The sequence below is a fragment of the Callithrix jacchus genome, chromosome 6, assembly GCF_049354715.1.
Source record: "Callithrix jacchus isolate 240 chromosome 6, calJac240_pri, whole genome shotgun sequence".
Classification (NCBI taxonomy): domain Eukaryota; kingdom Metazoa; phylum Chordata; class Mammalia; order Primates; family Cebidae; genus Callithrix; species Callithrix jacchus.
This window is the reverse complement of record NC_133507.1, coordinates 151,915,938-151,942,275: the sequence shown is the minus strand read 5'-3', so window position 1 is coordinate 151,942,275 and position 26,338 is coordinate 151,915,938. Positions and strand designations below refer to the sequence as shown.

The 26,338-nt window shown below is 41.9% G+C and overlaps 1 protein-coding gene across 22 annotated transcripts in view; it reads right to left on the bottom strand.

Annotated features, from left to right (window-relative positions):
* The window catches only part of SP100 (SP100 nuclear antigen), a 123,896-nt gene extending 107,162 nt beyond the window's left edge, over positions 1-16,734 (bottom strand). For 16 of the 22 annotated variants that reach the window (XM_054258020.2, XM_078328792.1, XM_078328794.1 and 13 more), the window contains exons 1-2: positions 16,592-16,734; positions 14,601-14,675 (exon numbers count right to left, since the gene is read on the bottom strand). In XM_054258020.2, the coding sequence (XP_054113995.1) occupies positions 14,601-14,675; positions 16,592-16,623 (107 nt within the window). In that variant the 5' untranslated portion in view covers positions 16,624-16,734. The remainder of the gene's footprint in view (positions 1-14,600; positions 14,676-16,591) is intronic. The other 6 variants (XM_078328795.1, XM_078328796.1, XM_054258015.2 and 3 more) reach the window with 1 other exon arrangement.
* Positions 16,735-26,338: the final 9,604 nt, after the last annotated feature.

Sequence of the window (26,338 nt, the reverse complement as noted above, 5' to 3'; positions counted from 1 at the left end):
AACTTTGGAGCACAGCCAGTGGCTGAGAAGAACTCAGCCAGTGGCACCACCCAACTGTGGAACACAGCCTTCAACCCTGCCTAATCAGAGCCCAGGCTGTGACCACACCTAATAGCAGCTTAAGGCCTTGTCCAATCTCAGAACCTGGCCAGTAGCACCTGCCCAACAAAAGGGCAGTCAAAACATCCAAACAACCACAGAGACCAACACTGGCCTTATCCAATCTCAGAACACAGGTAATGATCTGGCCCAACTAGGGATCTCAATAGTAAACTCTACCTGTCCATGGATTGTCCAGAACTCCAGGCTGGACTGACTAGTGAAGGGCTTTTCTGCCAAAACAAACTTATAAAGGCTGGAAGAGGTTATTGCTTTTTCAAATGTACAGACACCAATGTTAGCATACAAGGATCATAAAGAATCAGGAAAAAACAATACCACTAAAATAAACTAATATGTTCCAATAACTGACTCTAAAGAAATGGATATCTATGAAGTTACTGACAAGGAATTCAGAATAATTCTCTTTTAAAAATGCAGTTAACTATAAGTAAACACAGATAGACACCTCAACAAAATTAGAAAATATATAAACAAAATAATAATGCCAAAAAGGAACAGGAAACATTTTTTAAAAGCCAGAAATCCTAGATCTGAAAAATACAATGACTGGGCTGAAATAGAGAGCTTTAACAGCTGACTCAATCAAGCAGAAGAAAAACTCAGTGAATTCAGTGAACTCAAAGATAGGTCATTTGATATTATTTCTGAGAGGAGCAAAAATAGCAAAGAATAAAAATGAGTTTAAAAAGCCTATTGGGGGAGAGGATCCAAGATGGCCGATCGCCAACATCCCGGGATTGCAGCTCTCAGGGAAGGCGCGGAGAACTAGAGGACGCCACACTTTCAGAAAAATTCTGGTCGCTCACGGAGCAGGAGATCCCCCAGTGGAGGAAACACACGGGTGGCCAGCGCAACTCTCGTGGTCAGTGCAGCGGTTCCACTGGCACCTTGGCGTGACAGCTCTCGGAGCAAAGTAAACAGGTTCGGAGGACTGGCCCGGGTCCCCAGCAGGACACCAGAGCCCGGCAGCGGCTGTGACGGCACCTCGGCGCGGGAGCGCTCGGCGCAGTGTAAACAGGACCGGTTTCCCTTCTGACAGAGGTTTGGAGCCCCAGGAAGGCAGAGTCACCTTCTACCGACACAAGAAGGAAGCCCGACAGGAGAACCCTGGGCAGAAAAGCACCATCAGTTTTAACGCCGCTGCTCTGGCCCTGGGAACTAACAACCTGGACGTCCACTCAAGAGACCTAATCTGAAAGTTGGTAATTTCAAAGAGACAGGAGGATAAATTTACAATGACGGGAAGAAACCAGCGTAAAAAAGCTGAGAATACTCAAAATCAGAACGCCTCTCCCTCTAAAGATGATCACAGTTCCACATCAACAACGGAACAAGGCTTGATGGAGAACGAGCGCATCCCAATGACAGAATCACTCTTCAAGGAATGGTTAATAAGAAACTTCAGTGAGTTAAAAGAACATGTTGTAGCCCAATGTAAAGAAACTAGGAACTTTGAAAAAAGGTTTGATGAAATCCTATTGAGAATAGACAACTTAGAGCAGAATATGAGTGAATTAATGGAACTAAAGAATACAATACAGGAACTCCGAGAAGTATGCACAGGTTTAAACACTCGAATTGTTCAAGCAGAAGAAGGGATATCAGAGGTCAAAGTCCAACTTAATGAAATAAAACGTGAAGAAAAGATTAGAGAAAAAAGGATAAAAAGGAATGAGCAAAGTCTCCAAGAAATGTGGGACTATGTGAAAAGACCAAATTTACGTTTGATAGGTGTACCTGAATGTGACGGAGAGAATGAATCCAAGCTGGAAAATACCCTTCAGGATATTATTCAGGAAAATTTTCCTAAACTAGCAAAGCAGGTCAAAATTCAACCCCAGGTAATACAGAGAACACCACAAAGATATTCCTCAAGAAGAGCAACCCCAAGGCACATAATCGTTAGATTCACCAGGGTTGAAACGAAGGAGAGGATACTAAGGGCAGCCAGAGAGAGAGGTCAGGTTACCCACAAAGGCAAGCCTATCAGACTTACAGCAGATCTCTCGGCAGAAACTCTACAGGCCAGAAAAGAGTGGGGGCCAATATCCAACATTCTCAAAGAACAGAACCTTCAGCCCAGAATTTCATATCCAGCCAAACTAAGCTTCACAACTGAAGGAAAAATCAAATCTTTTATGAACAAGCAAGAACTCAGAGATTTTTATTACCACCAGGCCTGCTTTACAAGAGCTTCTGAAAGAAGCATTACACACAGAAAGAAACAACCAGTATTAGCCTTTCTAAAAATACACCAAAAAGTAAAGAGCACCAACATAAAGAAGAATTTACACCAACGAATGGATAAAACAGCCAGTCAACATCAAATGGCAGTAACCCTAAATTTAAATTGACTAAATCCCCCAATCAAAAGACACAGCCAAAACACAATGGCATTTTACATCCAGACCAGTTTCACATGCAAGGATACACAAAGACTCAAAACAAAGGGATGGAGAAAGATTTACCAACCAAATGGAGAGCAAAAATAAATAATAAATAAATAAAAAGGAGTTGCAATTCTCGTATCGGAGAAAATAGATTTTAAAGCAACAAAGATATAGTGGTAAAAGGATCAATGCAACAACAAGAGCTAACGACCCTAACACCCAGATACGAGACTTAGATTCAGTGAGACAGAAAATTAATAAGGATATCAAGGACTCGAACTCAGATCCGGAACAAGTAAACTTAATAAATATTCATAGAGCTCTCCACTTCAAATACACAAAATATACATTCTTGTCAATACCACATCACACCTACCCATAAGTTTAAATGAAACATTGATTGGCCATTATTAGTACTCAATTTTTTTCAAAATAAAGCAATATTTCCATTTACTCTCCCTCTTTCTCTTCCTCTTTCTTCCTCTCCTTTACTTATTTTTTTTTTCTTCTTTCCTTCTCTCAAAAAAAAAGAAATCAACTTGTAAACCTCTAGATCCAGGTCGGCAATGTCTCTCTCATTGCTTGATTTCCTTCCTTCCCTTCCCTCCCTCCTTCCCTCTCTCCCTCCCTGCTTCCTCCCTTCCTTCCTTCCTTCCTTCATCCCTTCCTTCCTTCCTACCATCCTTCTTCCCTCCTTCCCTGCCTCCTCCTTTCCTTCCTTCCTTCCTTCATCCCTTCCTTCCTCCCTACCGTCCTTCTTCCCTCCCTTCCTGCCTTCCTCCCCCCGCCAAAAAATAAAAAATAAAAAAAATAAAAAATAAAAAATAAAAATAAAAAAAGCCTATTGGGATTTATGGGACACCATTAAGTGAGACAACATACAAATCATGGGAATTACTGAAGGAGAAGAGAGAGAGAAAATGAAACAAAAAGCACACAGCAAGGAAAGTATAACTCATTATGTATAAGGGAGCTCTCATAAGACTAGCAGCAAATTTCTCAGCAGAAATCTCCTCCTCTCAGCCCAGAAGAGACTAGGGTAATCAAAATCATGAAATAATAGAAACCCTACTGATCAAGAATGGTATACCTTCAACAAACAAAGTTGAAGGAGTCCATCATCGCTATATCTGTCGTACAAGAAATGCTAGAGGTAGTTCTTCAAGCTGAAATGAGATGGTACTAATTCATAACATAACAATATATAAATATGCAAAATCTCACTAATAAAGGTGAATATATAGTCAAAGTCAGAAATTGCTAATATTGTAATGATTGTAAGTTACTTTCAATTGTGGTATAAAAGTCAAAAAACTATTAAAAATTATTATATCTATAGTAATTAATATAACTGGCTCCATGTCCCCACCCAAATCTCATGTTGAATTGTAATCCTCAGTGTTGCAGGAGGGCCCTGGTGGGAGGGATTGGATCATGGGGGTGGATTTTCCCCTTACTGTTCATGTGATAGTGAGTTCTCATGAGATCTAGTTTAAAAGTGTGTAGCCACTTCTTCCTTCACTCGCTTTCTCTCCTGTTGCCATGTGAAGATATGCTTGCTTCCCCTTGGCCCTTCTACCATGATTGAAAGTTTTCTGAGGCCTCCCAAGCCATGCCCCTTGTAAAGCCTGTGGAACTGTGAGTCAAATTAAACCTGTTTTCTTCATAAATTACACAGTCTCAGGTAGTCCTTTTTTTTTTTTTTTTGAGACAGAATCTTGCTCTGTCACCCCAGCTGGAGTGCAGTGGTGCTATCTTGGCTCATTGCAACCTCTGCCATCCAGGTTTAAGTGATTCACCTGGTGACCTTCACCATCTGGGTTTAAGTGATTCTCCTGCCTCAGTCTCCCAAGTAGCTGACACTACAGGCACATGCCACCATGCCTGGCTAATTTTTGTAATTTTTATAGAGTTAGGGTTTCACTATGTTGGCCAGGCTGGTCTTGAACTCCTGACCTCAGGTAATTCACCGGCCTTGGCCTCCCACAGTGCTGGGATTACAGGTGTGAGCCACTGTGCCCAGCCTCAGGTAGTTCTTTATAGCAGTGTGAGAATTGACTAATACAGTAATTTGTTATTGGAGACAAAATATAAAAGATATGTAAATTGTAACTGATTGACTAAAATGTGAGAAAGGGGAGAAGCAAAAGTGTAGAATTTTGAATGTGATTAAAGTTGTTGGCTTAAAATAGGATGGTATAGCTATAAGGTATTCTATGTAAGCCTCATAGTAACCATAGAGTAGAAACCTGTAGTAGATAAATAAGATCAAGAGAAAGAAATCAAAGCATAACATTTCAAAAGTTATCAAAATCCTGAAGGAAGGCAACAAGAAGAAAAGAAAGAAAAAAAGGTACTACAAATCAGTCAGAACAAAATTAACAAAGTGGCAATTGTAAGAAGTGGATTAAATTCTCTAATCAAAAGAAATAGAGTGACTGAATGGATTAAAAAAAAACCCACAAGATCAAACAGTCTGCTGCATGTAAGAGACTTGTTTTAGGCTGAGTGCAGTGGCTCACACCTGTAATCCTAGAACTTTGGGAGGCCAAGGCAGATGGATCACTTGAGATCAGTAGCTTGAGACCAGGTAGGCCACCATAATGAATCCCCATCTCTACTAAAAATACAAAAATTAGCTGGGTGTGGTTGCAGGTAATCCCAGCTACTTGGGAAGCTGAGGCAGGAGAATCACTTGAACTGGGAGGCAGAGGTTGCAGTAAGCCGAGATAATGCCACTGCACTCCAACCTGGGCCACAGAGCAAGACTCCACCAAAAACAAAAAAAAGAAAGAGAGAGAGATTTGTTTTAGCTCTAAGAACACAAATATGCTGAAGGTGAAGAAATGAAAAAAGATATTCCATGCAAAAAGTGACCAAAAGAAAGCAGGGGTGGTTATATTTATACCAAATGAAATATACATTAAGTAAAAAATGGCCACAGGAGATACAGAAGATCAATATATGACGATAAAGGGGACAGTTCATCAAGAGGATACAACAATTTTAAATATTTTTGCATACAACACTGGAACATCTAAATAAAGCAAATACTAACAGAACTGAGAAAAGAAAGAAAGAGCAATACAATATTAGTAGGGGACTTTAATACTCCACCCTCAATAATCATAGACCAATCAGACAGAAAATCGTGGGAAAACATTGATCTTCAACCAGACTTTAGATCAAATGGACCTAACAAACATATATAGAACATTTCATTCAATAGTAACAGAATACATTCTACTCCAGTGTACATGAAACACTCTCCAGGAAAAAAAATCATATATTAGGCCACAAAAGAAGTCTTAAGAAATTCAACACTGAAATTATGTCAAGTATCTTTTCTGGACACAATATTATGAAACTAGAATCCATAATAGGAGGAAACTTGAGGAATTAATAACTTCAGTAAATGAATATGTAAATAATGTAAGAACATTAGCGAACACATTCCTGAATAACCAATAGGTCAAAGAAGAAGCCAAAAAGGTAACTTATAAATGTCCTGAGGCAAACAAAAATGAAAGCACAACATAGCAAAACTTATGGAATGCAGCAAGAGCAGTTCTCAGAGGCAAGTTTATAGTATAAACACCTATATCAGGAAAAAAAATCTTAAACCATTTGGCTTTACACTTGATGAAGAAAGACAAGGTAAACCCAAAGTTAGCAACAGAGGGAGAAAATAATGTGGATTAGAGAAAAATTAAATAGGGAACATAAAAAAAATAGAAAAGATCAACAGAACTCAGAGTTGGTTCTTTGGAAAGATAAACAGAATTAACAAATTCTTAGCTAAATTAACCAAGTTAGTAACTTTTTTAACCAAGTTAAAAAAGAGACAAGACTCAAATAAATAAACTTATAAATGACAGAGGAAACATTACAACTGATAACATGATAATACAAAGAATACAATTACACATCAACAAACTGGATAACCTAGAAGAAACAGATAAATTCCTAGAAATATACAGTCTATCAAAACTGAATCCTGAAAAAAAACAGATAATCTGAACAGAACAACAGTGGGTAAAAACATTGAATAAGTAAACAACTTCCCATTAAAGAAAAACCATTGGCTATGTTAATGAATTCTACCGAACATTTAGGAAGAAATTAATACCAATTCTTCTCAACCTCTTCCAAAAAAATTAAGAGCAAGGTACACTTCCAAACTCATTTGATGAGCATTACCTTGATACCTAAGTCAGATTAGGACACTACAAGAAAAGAAAATTACAGGCCAATCCCCCTGTATATACATAGATGCAACAATTCTCAACGAAATACTACCAAACAAAACCAAATTCAACAGTACACTAAAATAATCACTTACCACGATCAATTGGGATTTATCCCTGGGATGCAACCATGATGCAACATGTCAATCAGTAAATGTGAAGTGCGGCATTAACAGAGTGAAGGACAAAAATTATATGAACGTTTTAATAGATGCAGAAAAAGCATTTGAAAACTTCAACATGCTTTCATGATAGAAAATGTTTAACAAATTAGGTATAAATGAAATACACCTAAACACAATAAAGGCCGTGTATGACAAGCCCACTGCTGGCATCAGATTCAATAATAAGAAGCTGAAAGCTTTTTTTCTAAGATGAAGAACAAGACAACAATGGCCACTCTTGCCATATCTATTCAACACAGTACTGAAAGTCCTAGGCAGATTAATTGGGCAAGAAAAATAAATTAAAGGCATCTAAATCAGAAAGGAAGAAGTAAAATTGTTTCTGTTTCCAGATGACATGATCTTATATATAGGAATACCTATAAGACTCCACTAGTCTTAGATTCAGATTGATGGATCTAAAAAAGTTGAATCATAAAAATAGAGAGTCAAACAGCAGTTGCCAAGGGCTGGGAAGTGGGGGGAATGGGGTAATGTTGGTTAAAGGGTACAGACTTTCAGTTATAAGATGGATAAGTTCTGGGTATTTAATGTGTAGTATAGAGACTATGGTTAACAATAATGTATTACATATTTGAACTTTGCTAAAAGAGTAGATTTTAAATGTTCTTATCACACACATACAATGTTAACTATGTGCCATGATGAATGTATTAACTAACTTGATTGTGGTAATCATTTCACAATATAAACATATGAAATCATCATGTTGTATACCTTCAATTTATACAGTTATGTCAATTATACCTCAATAACACCAAAAAAATAAAAAAATAATCACAACTAAATATTTTAACCTTAGGAAACTTTTAAATTCAAGCAATTATATCATGGTCTGCGTTCCTAAAGTACTGGTTTGTATTTACACATTTAGATGATTTCTGTAGCATGACAAATGTGGCGGCATTACGTCCTTATTACCATAAAACTTCCCTGGGGAAACCTCCCACTCCCATCATGCACACGACACAATAGCAGTTTCAGATTAACCATATTTAGTTAAGAAAATGCTGGCACCCTAATTGAGAACTGCCCACTCATTACCCAGAAAAATCCCTCCCCGCATCCCCCACCCCTTTTTTTTGAGATAGAGTCTCATTCTGTTGCCCAGGCTGGAGCGCAGGGGTGCGATCTCGGCTCACGGCAATCTCCAATTCCTGGGCTCAAGCAATTCTCCCTGCCTCAGCCTCCCTAGTAGCTAGTATTACAGGTGCCCGCTACCATGTGTGGCTAATTTTATTTTTTTTAGTAGAGGTGTGGTTTCACCATGTTGGCAAGGCTGGTCTGGAACTCCTGACCTGCCTCACCTCCCAGAGTGTTGGGATTACAAGCATGAGCCACTGTGCCTGGCCAACCCCTCCCCTTATTATGGAATATTCCATGGCTTCATTATGCTTATCCATATAATATGTGAACCCTGGCCAGGTTGGGCATGGCTCATTCTTTTGAGGACACTTGCAATCCTCTCTTGAGTGTGTACTTGCTTTTGCTCTGCAATCAATCTTTTATACTTTCACTTTGGTCTGGCCTTCAAATTCTTTTATGGGGTGAAGCCAAGAACCTGTGCTGACCTACTGGCAACACCATTATTGATACTGTCATTTTACAGGGAAGAAACAAGGCTTGCCCCACCTCCACATCTATATGGTGGCAGAGCTGGACTTCACACCATCCCTCTCCAATAGTCCTAGTGATGATCTTCCCCCATTCTACCTTCTCTCCCATCTGGCATTAGTTACTACACTCTCAATCATTGCTCTATATTGCCTTTCACATGTGGCGAAGCCTCAAAACTAACTATGCACTAGGCCACAAAAGAAATAACAATAGACTCTCACAAATGGAATTCCAAAGAAACACATTTTCTAACCACAACGTGATAGGTTCAGAGTAAGAAACCAAAGGACAGGACGATTTTCCTGACTCGTTTCACTGAGAAATTATAAAAGCTGCTTCCAAACACTTCTTAGGTTGACCAGGAAATCAGAATCAAAATAACAAATGGCAAATAAACTCCAAGGAAAATACTATACATGATAAAGGCCAAACGTTTCCTAAGTGGCACAGAGGTGAACATTCATGGCCTAAAATGCATTTGTTAAAAAAATAAGAAACACTGACAAGGAAATTAAGTTTTAAGCCAAGGTATTAGAAACAGAATACCCCAACAAACTAGAAGTAAATAATTAGGAAAGAAAATAAATAGAAAAATATAATAAAGAAAAGCAAGATTTAATTAAATCTCAAACAGAAAATAAGAGCAGTGGATCAATAAAACCAAAAGGTGGTTCATTGAAAAGACCGACAACATGGGAAGACTGATGAAGACGACAAAGGAAAGAACAGTAACAAACAATGGTGGAAAGAGGGAAAAGGACAGGTCTTCAGAGGAGGAAAGGATCAAATCTTTGTTAAAGAAATTCCTATACAACTTTCTACTAAGAAGAAGAGATTCTAGGAATATTGTTTCTTTTCGGGACAATATAAATGATCAAAATTGGCTCAAAGGTCAGCATAAGAACTAAAAAATAATAAGAGAAACACCAAATACACTTCCAGAAATACACTAATCTACTTTCTCCCCACAACTACACACACAGACATCAGTTTCAAAGAGTTTTATGGACAATTTTCGGCAATCTTTCAAGGAACAGATGAAGTCTGCATTAAACAAATCATTCTAATATATATATGTGCATATATGTGTGTAGTCAAAGTGTCAATCACCCCCAGTTATTTCATGAGGCTGCCATAGTTCTGCTATCAACACTAGACAAATACAAAATAAGAAATGAAAATTGCAGGCCAAAAAGTTGCTTATAAATACATGAGGTAAAAATACAATAAAATATAAGTAAATCCAACCCAGGAGTGGATGAAAGAGTCATATGACATGACCATGTAGGTGTTATCTCAGGAATTCCAGGAAAGGTCACATTAGAGGACCAATCTATGCATTTGGTTAATCCTGGCAGACCTGCATTCATCTGTGTTCCCTCTGAAATCCCATGAAACCACTTGTAGGAGAGAGTTAGAGGCAGAAAAGTAGCAAAGACCAGGAAATAGAAAAGGAAAGGACAAATAAGAGATAATCAAACATTTTGGAAGATAGGTGCATATATGGTAGATAATTTCACAGAATGAAAGAATAAAAAACCTGATTACTTGTTTAAGGGAAGCTGACAAGGAGTAAGCCAGTGTACACTTTTGAACTTGGGAAGCTGGCATGAACTAGAGGAACTGTTCCTTCTGAAGATGAGTTGGAAAATGAAAAATCAAAACGGGGCACAGTCAACAAAAGGCATTCCTTGAACAGAACTCCTAATCAGATTTTCAGGGTCTTACTCTTAATGTGAATGGGTACCCAATGAACACTTGATGAATTATTTCAGAACAAGCAAATAATGGAATAGGAGCTGGGAAAGAAACTTGGAAGAAACTAGTACTTAAAATAACCTTGGAAGAAACATAAAAATTTAAAAATTATCATCCTCCTCAGTAGAGAGAAAATTTTGGATTTCTTGAAACAACAACAAGATGCTATAAAAGATAAACAACTTTTTTAAACAGCTTTTGGAAATTAAAAATATAATGGCAGAAGTTTTTTTAATCACTAGAAATGAAGCTCCTCAGAAAATATGATAGAAGGCAGATTCAAGAAAAGAAGACATACAAGATTGTCAAGAAAAAGCAGGAAGTCTCTAGACAAACACACACATGCATATATATATATATATATATCTTCTATGAACTCTTAGGAGCCTATTGGATAATGTGGTAAACCAACATGAGATAGTAAAGCAAGAAAGAGGAAAATATATAATCCACAAAACAAGACCAAACACTGGAGAGATGTCAGACTTCAGAAGGTCAGCCTTGGAAGCTGAAACTAACCAGAACTGATGGGATCAGGGGAATGGATAATTCCAGGAGGGCTTCCCCAAGAAAGGAAAATGGAATTGATAAATTACTCAATGTGCCTCACTGTACTGAGAAGAATTTTAGAATTCTGCAGAGTGCTTGGGAAGAATTCATAAGGAGGACACACAAAATCCAAGCAAATATATGAGGGTAATACTTATTTTGGGGGGGATGTTGCACAGGAAAGCCGAAGTGATCATAATATAGTACATGACTTGATTACAAACAACAGTTAAGTATCACCATAACAGTAACACTGATTACCGACTAACCTCCAACTGTGGGGAATGAAAAGGAAAAAGTCTACATCTTCTGTTCTATTATGTGAACAGATTAATGTCTGAAACTTGAAAAATTACCAAGAGTTGTATCAGCGTATCATTTCAAATTACAGAAGTAAATACAGAAGGGAGAGCCAAAAACTTAAAGATAATCCATGTGGGAAACTGGACACAGGCTGGGAAGATGGCAGAAAGAAGTACTTGTGTTTTTAAAGGGCTTATTGGGCGGGGCGCAGTGGCTCGTCTGTAATCCCAGCACTTTGGGAGGCCGAGGCGGGTGGATCAGGAGGTCAAGAGATCGAGACCATCCTGGTCAACAAGGTGAAACCCTGTCTCTACTGAAAATACAAAAAATTAGCTGGACATGGTGGTGCGTGCCTATAATCCCAGCTACTCAGGAGGCTGAGGCAGGAGAATTGCCTGAACCCAGGAGGCGGAGGTTGCGGTGAGCCAAGATCGCGCCATTGCACTCCAGCCTGGGTAACAAGAGCAAGACTCCGTCTCAAAAAAAATAAATCAATAAATAAAGGGCTTATTGACTGATACTTTAAGCTATATATATACGTTTTACTTTGGTGAAATTAACAACTGAATTAATAAAAACATTTTAATATAATTTACTCTGGATAAACAGATTAAAAGAGAAAAATGATACAATTCTCAAAGATTCTGTAGTAGGCATTTTGATACATATCCTATACACAGGTCTGATTAAAAGAAATAACTAGTGTTCTCATTGTTCAACACCCACTTATGAGTGAGAACATGCGGTATTTGGTTTTCTGTTTTTGTGTCAGTTTGCTGAGAATGATGGTTTCCATGTCCCTGCAAAGGACATGAACTCATCCTTTTTTTACGGCTGCATAGAATGCCATGGTGTATATATGCCACATTTTCTTTATCCAGTCTATCATTAATGGGCATTTGGATTGGTTCCAAGTCTTTGCTATTGTGAACAGTGCCACAGTAAACATACATGTGCATGTGTCTTTATAATCTAATCATTTATAATCCTTTGGCTATATACCCAGTAACGGGATTGGGGAGGGGAACATCATATACCGGGGGCCTGTCAGTTGGCGTGGGTAGGGGGTGGTAGAGGAGGGATAGCAGGAGGTGGGGGCTAGGGGAGAGATAGCATTAAGAGAAATACCTAATGTAGATGACGGGGTGATGGGTGCAGCAAACCACCATGGCACGCATATGCCTAACAAGCCTGCAGGTTCTGCACATGCACCCCAGAACTTAAAGTATAATAATAAAATGAAAGTAAGAAGTTTTAGTAAACCAGAGCCAGCAGAAAATGTCCTTTCTCTTTGGCATATCTGAACTGCCAGCATCAGTCCCCTTGTGTTTTGGGGCCACTATTGACTAAAATATAAGGGTTCCTTGAAGACAAACTCTGTAATGCCAGGACAGTCAATCTGAACACCAGGACAGCTACTCAGTGACTTATGGGCCGGTAGTGTCTACATTGCAGATACCCTGGATAAAGGGATGGTTCACATACTGGGTGGGATGGAGAGGGACAACATGAGATTTCATCACACTTCTCAGAACAGGAAGTATCTTAAAACTCATGGATTGTTTATTTCTGGAATGTTCCATTTAATGTTTTGGACCAAGTTTTACTACAAGTAACTGAAACCTCAGAAAGCAAAACTGTTGATAAGGGAGGACTACTATAGTTAATAATAAAAAAGAGATCAGGCCAGGCGCGGTGGCTCAAGCCTGTAATCCCAGCACTTTGGGAGGCCGAGGCGGGTGGATCACGAGGTCAAGAGATCGAGACCATCCTGGTCAACATGGTGAAACTCCATCTCTACTAAAAATACAAAAAATTAGCTGCGTATGGTGGCGTGTGCCTGTAATCCCAGCTACTCAGGAGGCTGAGGCAGGAGAATTGCCTGAACCCAGGAGGCGGAGGTTGTGGTGAGCCGAGATCGCGCCATTGCACTCCAGCCTGGGTAACAAGAGCAAAACTGCGCCTCAAAAAAAAAAAAAAGAGAGAGATCAAATATCTATGAAGGAATCTAGCAGGAGTACAAAGTTTAATAGAAAATATTTTTAAAGTAATAATATACACAAACCATATCCACTAGATGAAAGTCGCAATATTGTAAAAACGTCCGTTCCCTTCAAATTGATTTATAGATTCAGTGCAGTTCCACACAAAATTCAACATTTTGACAGGTGAATTTGGGAACACGAAAGCCTAAGACATTTTGGAGGAACAGGAAGAGATTTGCTCCCTCAGAGGTAAAGGGTTCCCAGGAAGCTGCCATCACTATGGCAGTGCGGCGCTGGCATCAGGAGAGGCTGTCACAGGCCAAGGGCAGAGAAGAGAGAACACAGAAGCACACCCTGCCTCTATACTCCCAAAAAGGGTAGCACTGTGAATCAGTGGGGAAAAGGATCATTTAATCAATTAATGGTGTCCTCAGAAAGATTGATAAGAATCAAAATAAAGACTTCAACCTGTAGCTCAGACTAAAAAACAATTTGACCTCAGATAAAACAGGAAATGTAAAAAAAAAAAGTCACCCAGATTACGCCTAAGCAAGCGGGAAGTTTGGGGTGAGCTGCCAGGGTCAAGCCTGGCTAGAGGTGCTGTAAAGTCGCCGCAGGCACAGGGAACACAAGATCAGACAGAATCAGTCGGAAAAATAACTCAGAGACAATCAGGAGACGATCCCAAATTCTTAACAGCACATGCACACCTAAATAAAGGAAGACTGTGAAGACTGAATAACAGGAGGTCATGGGGCTTGCAGAGGTATAGAAACAAGATCCCTCCTCAAGAATAAATGCTATCGATTTTTTAAAAATTCGAAATGACAAGAAACAAGAAAGCTACTAAAAGGTAAATAATTGTCATGGAGGAACGTTTGAGGCAATTATCATGAACACAGAGTAAAAAAACTGAAAAGATGGAAGTACCAGGAGGCAAATAAAGGCTGTGAGGGCCAAAGTGGCTCCAATGTAAGAATATTTTTGTTTAAAAATTTAAACAGTTTTGAGGGATATTGGAGAAGGAACTCTTCCTTGAGTAACGGTAGCAGCGAATCTGCCACCTTAGCACCGGCTCAACTGTGAAGACTGACATTGCCCACCGAGTGTGCCAGCGTCACTTCATTCATAACGAAGGTGCATCTACCTTAAAAAATCCGTATCGCAAGAAGTTTATACATAAAATTTTAAGCTTTAATAAGATAAAAGTCACCATACACAAAAGTAATGGACAAGAAAAGTATATTTATACTTAACAGAATATTTAGTGAATTCTCCCATATAATGAAAAAAAGGACAAATAACTCAATCACATTGGCGAAAAATAAACAAACGATTTATAGAAAAGGGAATTTAAGTGGCCAAGAAATATGAAAAGCCGTTCAATGTCCACGTCATAAGGAAAATACAAATTAAAACAAAATGTAAGTCTTCATTCATCACCTTTGCAAACTGTCGCTGTGCGTAGGACGATGGTTCGTCACAATTGCTATTGGTGAAATACATTCATTCAGCCTCCTAGAAAGACAATTTGGCAGGACCTATAAACAAGTCTATGCAACAATCTTGCATGTTCTTCACATGTACCCCAAAACCTAAAATGCAATAAAATATTTAAAAAAAAAGAAAAAGAAAAAATGGTACATATACACATGGAATACTATTTGGCCATATAAAAGAATGAGATTCTGACATTTGCAACAACATGGATGGAACTGGAGAAATAAGCCAGGCACAGAAAGACAAACTTCACATGTTCTCACTTCCTTGTGGGAGCTAGAACTCAAAACAGTTGAGCTTATAGAAATGCAGAGTAGAAGGATGGTAACCAGAGACTGGGAAGGGCAGTTGAGGAAGGGGAAGTAGAAATGGTAATGGGTGCAAAAGTACAGTTAGCTAGAACGAGGAAGACCTAGAATTCGATGGTACAATAGTGTGACTGCAGTTGACAATAGTTTATTGTACATTTTAAAGTAACTAAAAGAGTATAAGTGGGATGTTTGTAACATAAAGAAAGAATACATACTTGAGGTGATGATAACCCATTTACCCTGATGGGATTATTATGCATTGTATGCCTGCATCAAAATATTTCATATACCACATAAATATGCATACCTGCTATGTACCAACATAAATAATTTTGAAAAAAAAAACCAAGTATATAACTGGATCTTTTGCCTCAACAATTCCATTTTCTAAGGTTTAGAGACAAGATAAATACTTGCATACATGTAAAAACCCAAAAAGAAATATCTAATCATGATATGATAGTTTATTGGTCAATGTGAACAACTTAAAACAACCTAAATGTCCTACAATTGGAGAACAAATGATTATGGTACAGCAATTCTATGGAATGGCATGTATAAAAAGTATGAGGCAGATCTATATGTATTAAGGTTAAAAGGTCTCCAGTTTTCCACTATTAAAATAAGTAAAAACGCAAAATGCAGAATAGCACATGCAATGTAATTTATTACAAAACAACGACACGAATTATGTATTTACAAGAAATGCATTATATATATATATATATATATATATATATATATATATATATATAAATGCATAGAAAAATATAAAAAAAGCTATGCCCAAGACTCTTCACAGGACTGGGAAGGGAGCTACAAGGATGGGTGGGTGATAAAGATAACTTTTTCCTTAATTTACTTCTCCACTGTTAAATTTTATGAACAATAATGTATAGTGTATTTCTTTTGTATTAAAAAACTCAGAAGGTTAAGTAATGTTATTTCTAAACTCATTACTAGAGAAAAGATAGAATTTCCTTCTCTTTTCTGGTCAGAGGTATCCCCCATCTTGGGACAGGAAATTGAAGTAAAAATAAACAGGTTTAGCCTTTTGCCATCCTGGGCTGTTTTCTTCCTTTTCCTTATTTTGATCAAGGTTGATGGTATAAGAACTCAGACTGTGGGCCAGTCCTGGGAATAGCCAACAGAGGCCCCTCGCCAGGTCAGGTGAGACCACAGCATCCAATGTTTGAAAGTAAGCCAGGTGTTTACCCTGGAGTGTCTATTTTCTAACCCACCTTTTTTTGACATGACATATGCGAAGGCAGAGGAAGGGTAAGGGATGTGAAAAGGTCCAGAGATCATGAGGAAACAGTTAATCCCAGCCGCAAACGACTGCTATGTTCAGGGTGTCCTGGCCAGCTGAGCAGTAGTTTCAAAACAAGAAAGTCACGTGTGTTACGGCAAGCTGGACTCACACCAACAGCTGTCCTGCTCCCGTTTTAAAAATCTGATTTCCTCATTATCTTCTCTTTCATTTCATTATGTCACATCACATACCTATTTTCTTGGAAAGAAGGATCAAACTAAAGTGAAGCCTTAGGCACAAACAGAACTAAAGGCATGAAAGCTGCAGTATAGCCAGAGATCAAAGTTAAATGAAGGGAGATCAAGACTCACCCGGTGCTCAGGTCGCTGCCCCCGCCTGCCATCTTCCCACCCTAGGCCCTCCCTGGGCCTCAAAACCTGGCCTCTGAGCCCCTCAGTCAGCCCAGCTTGCCTGGAATGTGGCTGCTCAGGCCCCAAGCAGGAAGTTGGCGGACAGACTGACTGAGAGAGGGCTCCGCCCAAATGGGGAAAAGAGAAGTGAAAGTATTTATTTAACCTCCTGCTGGGCGGCAGATGCTGTGTTTCTCCTCCTTTCTCACTCCAGGGGGTTCTCAGCTTTTCTGAAATGTGGCAGAGGGTTGCAGGAGAGGCCTGAGAGGTGGCAACACCTGCAGGACCAGGGAAGGAGGGCCCAGGGGATGAGCAGGGCCAGCTCCCGGAGTCCACTAGTTTGTGCAATGGAAACAGTAAACAAATTTGTTTGAAACAAAAGTGTCCTTAGCTGCTCTGCCTTCTAAGAGGGGGCATAGTTTACATGTGAGTTGGGGGTGGGGTGGGGGAAACTCCATGTTTGCCCCTTCTCCTTGCTGAGATGGCTGGGGCTGGGGGCTGGAGGGTGGGAAGGTTGGAGGGAAAGCCAGAAACTTCGAATCTTCTCTCAGGCCAGTGAGAGAGCTTGGACTGGACTAAGGTAGGTCCTGACAATGCTTGGCCTTATAACCTGGGGAGAGTGTTCTTAGCCTTCCAGGAAATCAGCCAGAGGTAAGAGAGAGCTTTCCGCGCCCCGGGACCAGAGGCTGGAGCCAGTGTGGTAGGAAAGGCGAACATTTTAGGTGCAAGGGGTGAAGGAATCTTGACTGTGGAGCCGCCTTGCAACAGCCAGGGGTGAAGAGACCTCTGAGCTTCGGAGAAGTCACTGGAATCTTGAGAGGACAAAGGCTTCTCATTGGAGGAGAAGGAGGTTGGAACCCAGACATGGAAGGGCAGGGTGACTCCAGCTGGGGGTTCTATCTGCGCCCAGATTTTCCATTTAGATTCTAGTTCCTCATTCCTCAAAGAACAAGAAGTAACCTAGAAGACTCACTCTACATCAGTATAAAGTCACAGGTAAAGAAACAGAAGCAAAGGGCGTGTGAGAATGGGACCACAGGACACAACCAGGGACCAGAACTCCAGGGAGAACCACGGGTCAGAGACCGGGAGGCAGCTGGGAGCCTGGGGGCACTGGAATCCAGGTCCTGAGGTGAGCAGGAATGCTCGCTGGAATCCAGGTCCTGGGAGCATTCAGGGGCCAGAGGGGATGGTGCTTCAGAGTCATGTTTTCCAAATTGCATTCTGCTGAATCGAACTTCTTCCAGCTGTGTATAAGGATGCTTGTCCAGGTACATTTGAAAATCTGGGGGAGGGGGCTTTCTATCCTCACTCCACTTCTGCCCTTTTTTCCCCTACGAGTGAATGAGCCAGGCACCAGGACACTGGTGAGAACAGCTTTTCCGGTGGGCAAGGTCATTGTTTCTATCAGCCACTGCATACCTGTAGCGCTCTCTCTCTCTCTCTCTCTCTCTCTCTCTCTCTCTTGCTGTCTCTCACTCTTCCTACCCCCCATGACTCTCCAGCTTTATGGGACTGAAGGGCTGGTAAGCTGAGCCTCTGTTGGGCACAGCTGTCCTCTGATTCCAGTCTCCATGAGGCACACTGGCCCCAACACAGACCACACCAGTATGCTGTGGCAGCAGGGAGGCCCAAGCCACTGAGTGGCACTGACATAAATGTGCCAACTTTTTCTCTGGGTGTGCTTAGGGGCTGCTAAGAGCAGCACCTGGAATTCCAGACCAATGAGCCTCAGGTTGGCAGGGAATTCCTTAAGGGTTGAACTTCATGGGCAGACATGCTCATGCTGGGGCACCTCTTGGCAGCAAGGAGGGAGACATTCTTGTTAGATGAGGTTGGAGACAGATGAGCATGCACCATGCTCTGCTGGTTTATAGAGAATCACAGGTAGGCCTCTGTGAAGAAAGCAAAGTTTCTCTGATCCAGAAAACAATGTCAGAGACACTAAAGGGACAGTACCAAATTAACAAGTAGCATGAACTTCTAAAAATTTTGCTGGATTGTTTATAAGGAAATAATGGAACTCCTGGGGCATTTTCCATGGCTGCAAGGAACAGAGGCAATAGGGAATGTGTTTGCTGTCACAGAAGCAGCAGTCTCGGCTCCTGGAGCCTAGAAAACTCAAAAGTAGGAGAGGCAGGGATTGAGGAAGGACCACCTCAATCTGCACAGGATGCAGCCAGATAATGGGATTCAAGAGCAGCTTCGGTTCAGACTTCACTGGTGTGGTTGAGGCAGGAAAATAGGGTCTGGAGGCAGGGAATCTAAGGCCATTTCATGGCAGCTTCCTAGAACTAAATTGCAAGGACAATCCTCACTTTCCGTGCCTAAGTAACAAAAGGTCCAGAGGCCACTCCCTTCGCAAACCCAGCAAAATTGCTTTGCTTTCTGCCACCAATCACACTGGTTGTCCCTTTTCTGCAGCGCAGATAGGAAATTGAAAGTACCTATGAATTGGTTGATTTTTGCAACCAATCAAATGTTTGCATAGGAGTGTAACTTTGTGACTTTACTTCAGCCTCTGATCGGTTGCTGTCTGTGGGCCAAGTCTTCCTTCGCATAGAGCAACTTTGTAACAACACTTTAGCCTCTGATTGGTTGCAGAAAGCAACCGTTGCTTTCTGCAACCAATCAGATGTTTGCATCGGAGTGTGAACTTTGTAACATCACTTCGGCCTCTGGTTGGTTGCTTTCCACAACCAGTCAGACTGCTCGTAGGCCACCACCTCATTTACATGAGGTGAGCACGAAGTGGTTAATGGAAATCTCCAGGGGGTATTTGGACCAGAGAAGATTCTGTACTGGGGACTCTTAAGCACTGCTGGGGCCTGCTCCCACACTGTGGAGTGTACTTTCATTTTCAATACATCCCTGCTTCTGTTCTATTGTTGCTTCATTCTTTTCTTGCTTTGCTGTGTGTTTGTCCAATTCTTTCTTCAAAACACCAAGAACCCGGACAACTGCTGTCAAGACCCTCTACCAGGGTCTCAGTGGCATAACATGGTGGGGGTGATTCTTCAACCTGGGACCCTCATGTGAGAACCAGAGGTCTATGCCTGAGATGAGTAGTTGGGATTCTGGACTAGAGAGTTTCAGGGCAGGAGGCAGCTGCAGCAACAGTACCACGGGGGCATGAGGATAGAGAACCTGACCAGCCTCCAAGGGATGTAGAAGTGACAAGTGAACCAGGCAGCTCCATGTTGGATGCCTCCACAAGCATAGAACTAAGGCTGTGGGATCAGACCTGCTTTCAGAAAGGAGGAGGAATGTCTTCTTAGCTGTGGTAAGCCTGGGGTCTCCTTGTGAGCCTCAGGGTGCCATGAGGCAGGGCTGGAGACCACCAGGAGCAGAGGGAGTCTGGAGGCTGGGGCTGGAGCCAGGAAAGGCTTGAAAGAACAATGCAGCCTTTTACTAAGTCTCCACTCCTAATATTTCTGCAAACCTCCATGTGTCTACGACTTTTACCATGGTGAGCTGGAATGTCTCCCAGACCGTCCTAGATTTTAGGACTGCCAGGTGATGCATGTCTGGTCATGAAAGGGGAGTACCTGGTGGCTTCTGCAGTTGGTCTCCACCAGCACCTGCTGGGCAGCAGCTTCTGCTTCTTTGGGTTTGCAAATAGGTGCTTTTATGAAGAGGAGGGTCCCTGACAGGTTTCTTAGTATCGCTGAACAGAATAAAGGAAAGTGCAGCTTCATGAAGATGTAGTGGTTATGAGACAGGAAGTACAGTTCCAGCAAAAGCTGATGCCCATCTGCCAACCATTGTCTGGAGGAGATGTTCAGGGAAGGAGTGGAGTCTGCCTTTCCACAGGTGCTCCTCCTGGAAATGTGGGTGGGAGGCAGCTGACCAGAACACTGGGGGGCTTTCCCAGGGCACCTGTGCCTAGAAAAGGCTGAGAAGACCTTGTTTTGAGGATGAGGTGGGTCTTGTTAGACTGTCAGTCATAACAGAGCTGCTCTAGGGGAAATCCAAAATAAAGTCTAATGAGCTCTCCCCAGGGCCAAGCAAGTCTCTGGAGCTGATAGAACAGCCCTGTGCATTTCTCCTAACTGGTGCACGTGTTTCTCATGGGTACAAATGCTATGCTCATGAGTGTGCTCATGGGTACAAATGCTAACACAGGACGACCGCCCGGTCTGGCCAGGTCATGAAATGGCCCTGGGAACCAGGTTTTGCTAGATATCCTGTGTCTCACCTTGAGATGAGGCTGTCAGGGGCAGGTGGTATGTAAAACTGCCAGATGGAACCGTTTTCAGGGAGCAGATGGCCTCTAGGGTCTTCTGGGCCAATGTCTTTCTGGACAACATATTGACACAGTTGTTCTGGTTTCCAAAACAATGACATTAAAGTTGAAAACTCATTCATCTCATCTGCTGTGGATCTGTCTTCTTGGTGTAAAAGGGAACCAAGTATAAGTTCCCTGATGTAGATCCACCTCTGCAGCTACTAGACAGTCGAGAATGGCCAGTGGACTCAGTTTCGTAGGTGACACCCTCCTTACACTACCCATACATACCATCTATGGCCTATGGCACCCTCCTCCGTGAATAATTCTTGAGGGTGTTCAGCCCATTGAATGTGGAGCCATGGAAGTGAGGGGACTTTTATCCCAGAGGGCACATTTTTCCCAGAGCTTGGATTCCAGGCTCAGCTGTGATGACAATAATGGTCTTCTTGAGCTATGCTTGTAAGAATCCAGAATTGGAAATTGGGTCTTTCCCTACGGGGTGCGGGGGTCATGAGGAAGTGGGGTCTAGATTTACCATTTATTATTCAGACAATGGTACAATGCAGGAACCCAGGAGATATTTCTTGTATTTCCTAAATAAGCACAAAAGAAGAAGCACCAGCCAGCTCCTGTACAACACTCCAGGCCACACGTACTGACACAGATTTTACAAAAACGTCTGAGAGCAGATATGTCTATTGGCATGCAGAATGCACCAACCATGGACACATCTATTCTCTGAGTCTCAGAGGAGTGGTCACCGACACCAGAGAGAGCCAGAAGTGGTGGCTACATCATTATATGGTCAAGAACCAAGGTCCTGAGCTCTCAAGGCTGAGGTCCTGCATCCTCCTCCCCACCCAGACTCAGCCATGAACCATCTGGAGGATGAGGTGAGCAGGGGATAGAAAGTGGTTTTACCTATCTTCCCAGAAGCTCTGGTAGGAGGCAGTTAAAGATGTAATCAAGTATCTCAGCAGAGGATTCACCCCTTCCCTGAACCCGCCATATCCTAGTTTCCAGCTTAATATTCCTGGGGCTACACTACATGACCCTGGAGTGTGCTGTCCTTGTATGAATCACTATCGACTCTTTTAGTCTCACACACCATGGGGTTTAGGGGAAAATGTGAATGAAGATTTTTCAGGAGAGAAATATCTCGGTGTTGATGTCATGTAGGAAGGGGTGGTTTCATGTCAGACAAAAAATTCCAGCCCAGAAGATCTGAACAGAAGTTATAGCAGAAGGTGGGAAGACACCTGGTTAATGACACTGATCTGCAGGGTATCCAGTCTGTGTCTAGAGTGACTGCATTGGCCGCTAATTGCCAGCTCTAGCATGGATCAGAACAGAAAGAGTTTTGTTCTGGCAGGTGATTTCTGTGTTTAGATTCAAGCTACACTCGTTCTTTTCCCCAATGGGCAAAGCTCTGCCCTGTGTTCACACCAATTTCACTTTGTTCCAGGGATTAGTCGGAGATTTGAGAAGGTTCATACACAGAATTTGAGTTCTTTCCTATGACTTTCTTCTGGAATTTTCCCGTCATTCCCCAGAAAGTCTGGCTGCTCTGGGTTTTTCCCCATGGACCAGCCAACCAGGAAGAAGGTAGGCTTTCTATCAGAGTTTTGGTTGCCCCACACAAAACTGTGGCTGCTCCCGGGGGCCAGGCAATGAAAAACAGGAAGTGCCTCTCTGAGTTTCATTTGCCTTGCCGAGGCCTCAGGCAATTGTTTTTGACTACTGTCCAGAGTTTCTAGCTGTCATCCTCAAGAGGCCTGGATGGTTAGGATACCATAATATCAGAGGCAGAAATCCCTGCTCCTCACTCCTAAGTAATAACCTACCCCCTCCCACACCCAGACCTGGTCCTGGAGGTACCAGAAGTTCCACAGGACTCGCCTGGGCCCTGTGCCCACTCAAGAGAAGAGACACCACTATATATAGCATCAAACAGGAAGACCACCTTTGTCACGAGATACACGACTTGGGACTATGCATACTCTGTACTTTTGTGGTCGCAGGAGTGGACTTATTTCAGTAAACAAAATAACAAAGCACATAATACGCCTGGAGAATAGACACAGATATTCTAGAATTTCAGTTGGAGCTAATAATTACAAACCATCTACATAGATAAGACATATAAACTTTTGCAGAGGAGTTTAAGTGTATTTTTTGCCTTTGTTAGAGGAGGAGATTGAGTGACAGTATTGAATCCAGTACTTGATTAAGGAACTTACTGAAGCAGCCACCTCTCTCCAAGGGATTCAGGTCCTGGACTTCCCTCTGTCTCCTTCCTGCTCTGACTTCCTGAGCATATAACTAGGAAATATATGGCACCCCACTGTGTATATGTGAGTTTGGTGTCACAGGAAACACAGTTGTGACAACTTTAGTTCCTGGGCTCTGATTCCAGAGCTTTGTGAAGCCTCCCAGGGCCATCTCTCCTCCTCCCTGGTGGAAGGCGCTTCTCCCCAGCTCAGGACTGTGTGCTGACACCCAGGATTCACTATGGTAGATTCCAGCTGAGAGGTCATTACTGAGAGCCTATAATTTCCCAGCTCAGGACCATGAGAGCACCAGGTCCTGGCAGCTCCCAGGGACATGGCATACCCGCCAGGGTAGGAACCCAGGGGGCTCCTTCATCTCTCTGAATCCAGGTGTGCTGGACTGACAGCATGACAGGTATGGCCCCAATCCTGGTTCTTGGTTGTCCAGTGGTATAAGGCAGACCCCCTTCCCTCTAGAACTGTGACCAAATCAGCCTTTGCCTCTGCGCACAGGGCAATGGGGAAACAGTTACCTGCTCCTGTGGACTCAAGGAACTTGGTGGCCCCCAGCTCTGTGGCATCTCTAACTGGCCTGGAATTTACGCTATTCCTCCATTAGGCAGCAGTGGTGCAGGCTGTGAGTGTCCCAGGTGGGTTTTATTGGTCAGCTGTGATTCCCTTGGCTGTCCAGCCTCCTCCTGGTGTAGGAGCTCTCCCTTCTGGGTGCAGGAGTGAGAGGTTGTTCATCGCAATGCTGGCTCTTGAGCAGGCCAGGCCAGCCAGACACTGTCTGGGGGGAGTTGAGCTTTTGAGTGAAGTATTGTGAGGAGTTAAAAAAAAAAAAAATTGGTAAAATCGTAACATCCTTGAGGAGATGGCTGTGTCATTCCTGGTGCTTGATTGCCTGGAAATGCTCCGATTCCTGCTGTTTTCCGGGGCTGTTTGCCAGCAACGTACCCTCACCTTTTGGCCCTTTCTGTGAGGCACTGTGTATTTCATCATCTAAGTAACTTTTGTCTAGCCTAGATGAATTGCGTTTCTCTCTTTTTAATTTATTTTTAACAGTTTTATTGAGATACAATTAACACACCATATGATTTACCCATTTTAATTGTACAATTCAAAGTTATATAGTATGTTCACAAGCCTGTTTCACCATCACCACAATCAATTTTAGAACATTTTGGTCATTTCCCCTCAACCTCCCAGCCTTAGTTAGGCATCCACCAGTCAGTGTACTTTCTGTCTCTATGGATTTGCCCATTCTATACATTTCATATAACTGGAATAATCAATTATGTGGTCTTTTGTGATTAGATTCCTTCGCATTAGATTCTTTTCTTTTTTCCTAAATTTAAGTTTATTTTATATGTTCTGGGATACATGTGCAGGATGTGCAGGTTACACAGGTAAATATGTGCCCATGCTAGTTTGCTGCACCTATCAACCCATCGCCAAGGTAATGCCCTGCCTGCATTAGCTATTTATCCTGATGCTCCCCCCCACCCCCAACAACAGTCCCCAGTGTGTTGTTCCCCTCCCTGTGTCCATATGTTCTCATTGTTCAGCTCCCACTTATAAGTGAGAACATGTGGTGCTTGATTTTCTATTCCTACATTAGTTTGCTGAGGATAATGAGCAAACTATGCCCCTGCAAAGCACATGATCTAATTTCTTTCTGTGGCTGTATAGCATTCCATGGTGTATATGTACCACATCTTCTTTATCCAGTCTATCACCAGTGGGCATTTGGGTTGATCGCATGCTTTTGCTATTGCAAATATTGCTGCAATGAACATACATGTGCATGTATATTTATAATGGAATGATTTCTATTCTTTTGAGTATATATTGGGTTTCTCTTGATGGCAAAGAGCCTGAATTGATACAAGGGTGTTTATGTTAATCTTTTAAGTTTGCTTGTTTATTACATATGTATTGCATGGAGGGTCAGACAGACACTTTCTAAGTGCATAATAAACATTAACTCATTAATGCTCACAATAACCCAGTGAGCTATTCACTGCTAGTGCCTCTGTTTTACAGATAAAACAGTACAGGGGAAGGATGAGTAGCTTTCCCATGGACACACTGCCAGCCAGTGGAGAAGTGCAGGAGCTGGGCTTCTACTTACATGAGCTAACTTCAGAGGTTGTGCTCTTAAATGCTAGCCTGTGCTACCTCTCAATACAAATTAGTATGCTTACCAGACCAAAAATAACTAAAGAGCCAACTGTCATTCAGTTTTGAGAAGGTATGGCATGGATGATGTAGAGCTATATTTACTAATGTGACATTGTTGATTAGCACATCTTATTCATTAAGATGGTATACCCACTGCCTCCCCACTCCCTGCCTCCCAAACACACAACCACATTACGAAGCCTAGAATCACTTGCATCAGAATGTCAACCACGGTGATTCTTCTAACCTGGGGAGGCTCACCAAGCTCTGGGTTCCTTAGTGGTAGGAGGTGTGAGCTGCAATAGCTTGGAGCTTTGGAGGGGATGCTCTGACATGCTCCAGACCACTGAACCCCTGAAAGCTTACCTATAAGGCACATCTCTGAATCTTTGTAAAGTTTCTCTCCCATCACTTTCAGTGTTTGTGACTTAATAAGTCATTCAGAATAGTCAACATTTTTCACTTATCAGGCCCATGAACATACTGTCATCAGTACAGTGGACCAGTGTAATGTATTGCAGTGTCCAGAAAGGCTATACTATAACACAGAGCAGGATTCACCTTGCCCTGGAGCAAGACAGTAAAGAAATATACTGCTGTCCAATCCTTGAGAATGTAAATTGCTTCCTTTTTTTTTTTTTTTTGAGACAGAGACTCACACTGTCTCCTGGGCTGGAACGCAATGGCATGATCTCCGCTCACTGCCACCTGTCTCCCGGGTTCAAGCAATTCTCCTGCCTCAGCCTCCCAAGTAGCTGGGATTACAGGTGCCCACTACCGTGCTGGGCCAAGAATGTGAATTGCTTCTCAACCTACATCCTGCTGTATCCTTCAAAATAGCATTTCCATATTAACAGTTGCATATCACTTGCTAGGCTGTGCTAACCTACTATAATAAAGGTAGCATGTTTGGCAGAGCGACTGTAATTGAGGCTACTCCTTGGTTAAGGTTCTAGTGGTTGTTTAGCGGCATGAACCACCTACCTTTCCCAGAGGGCAGACAGCTGAATTAAAATGGAGATG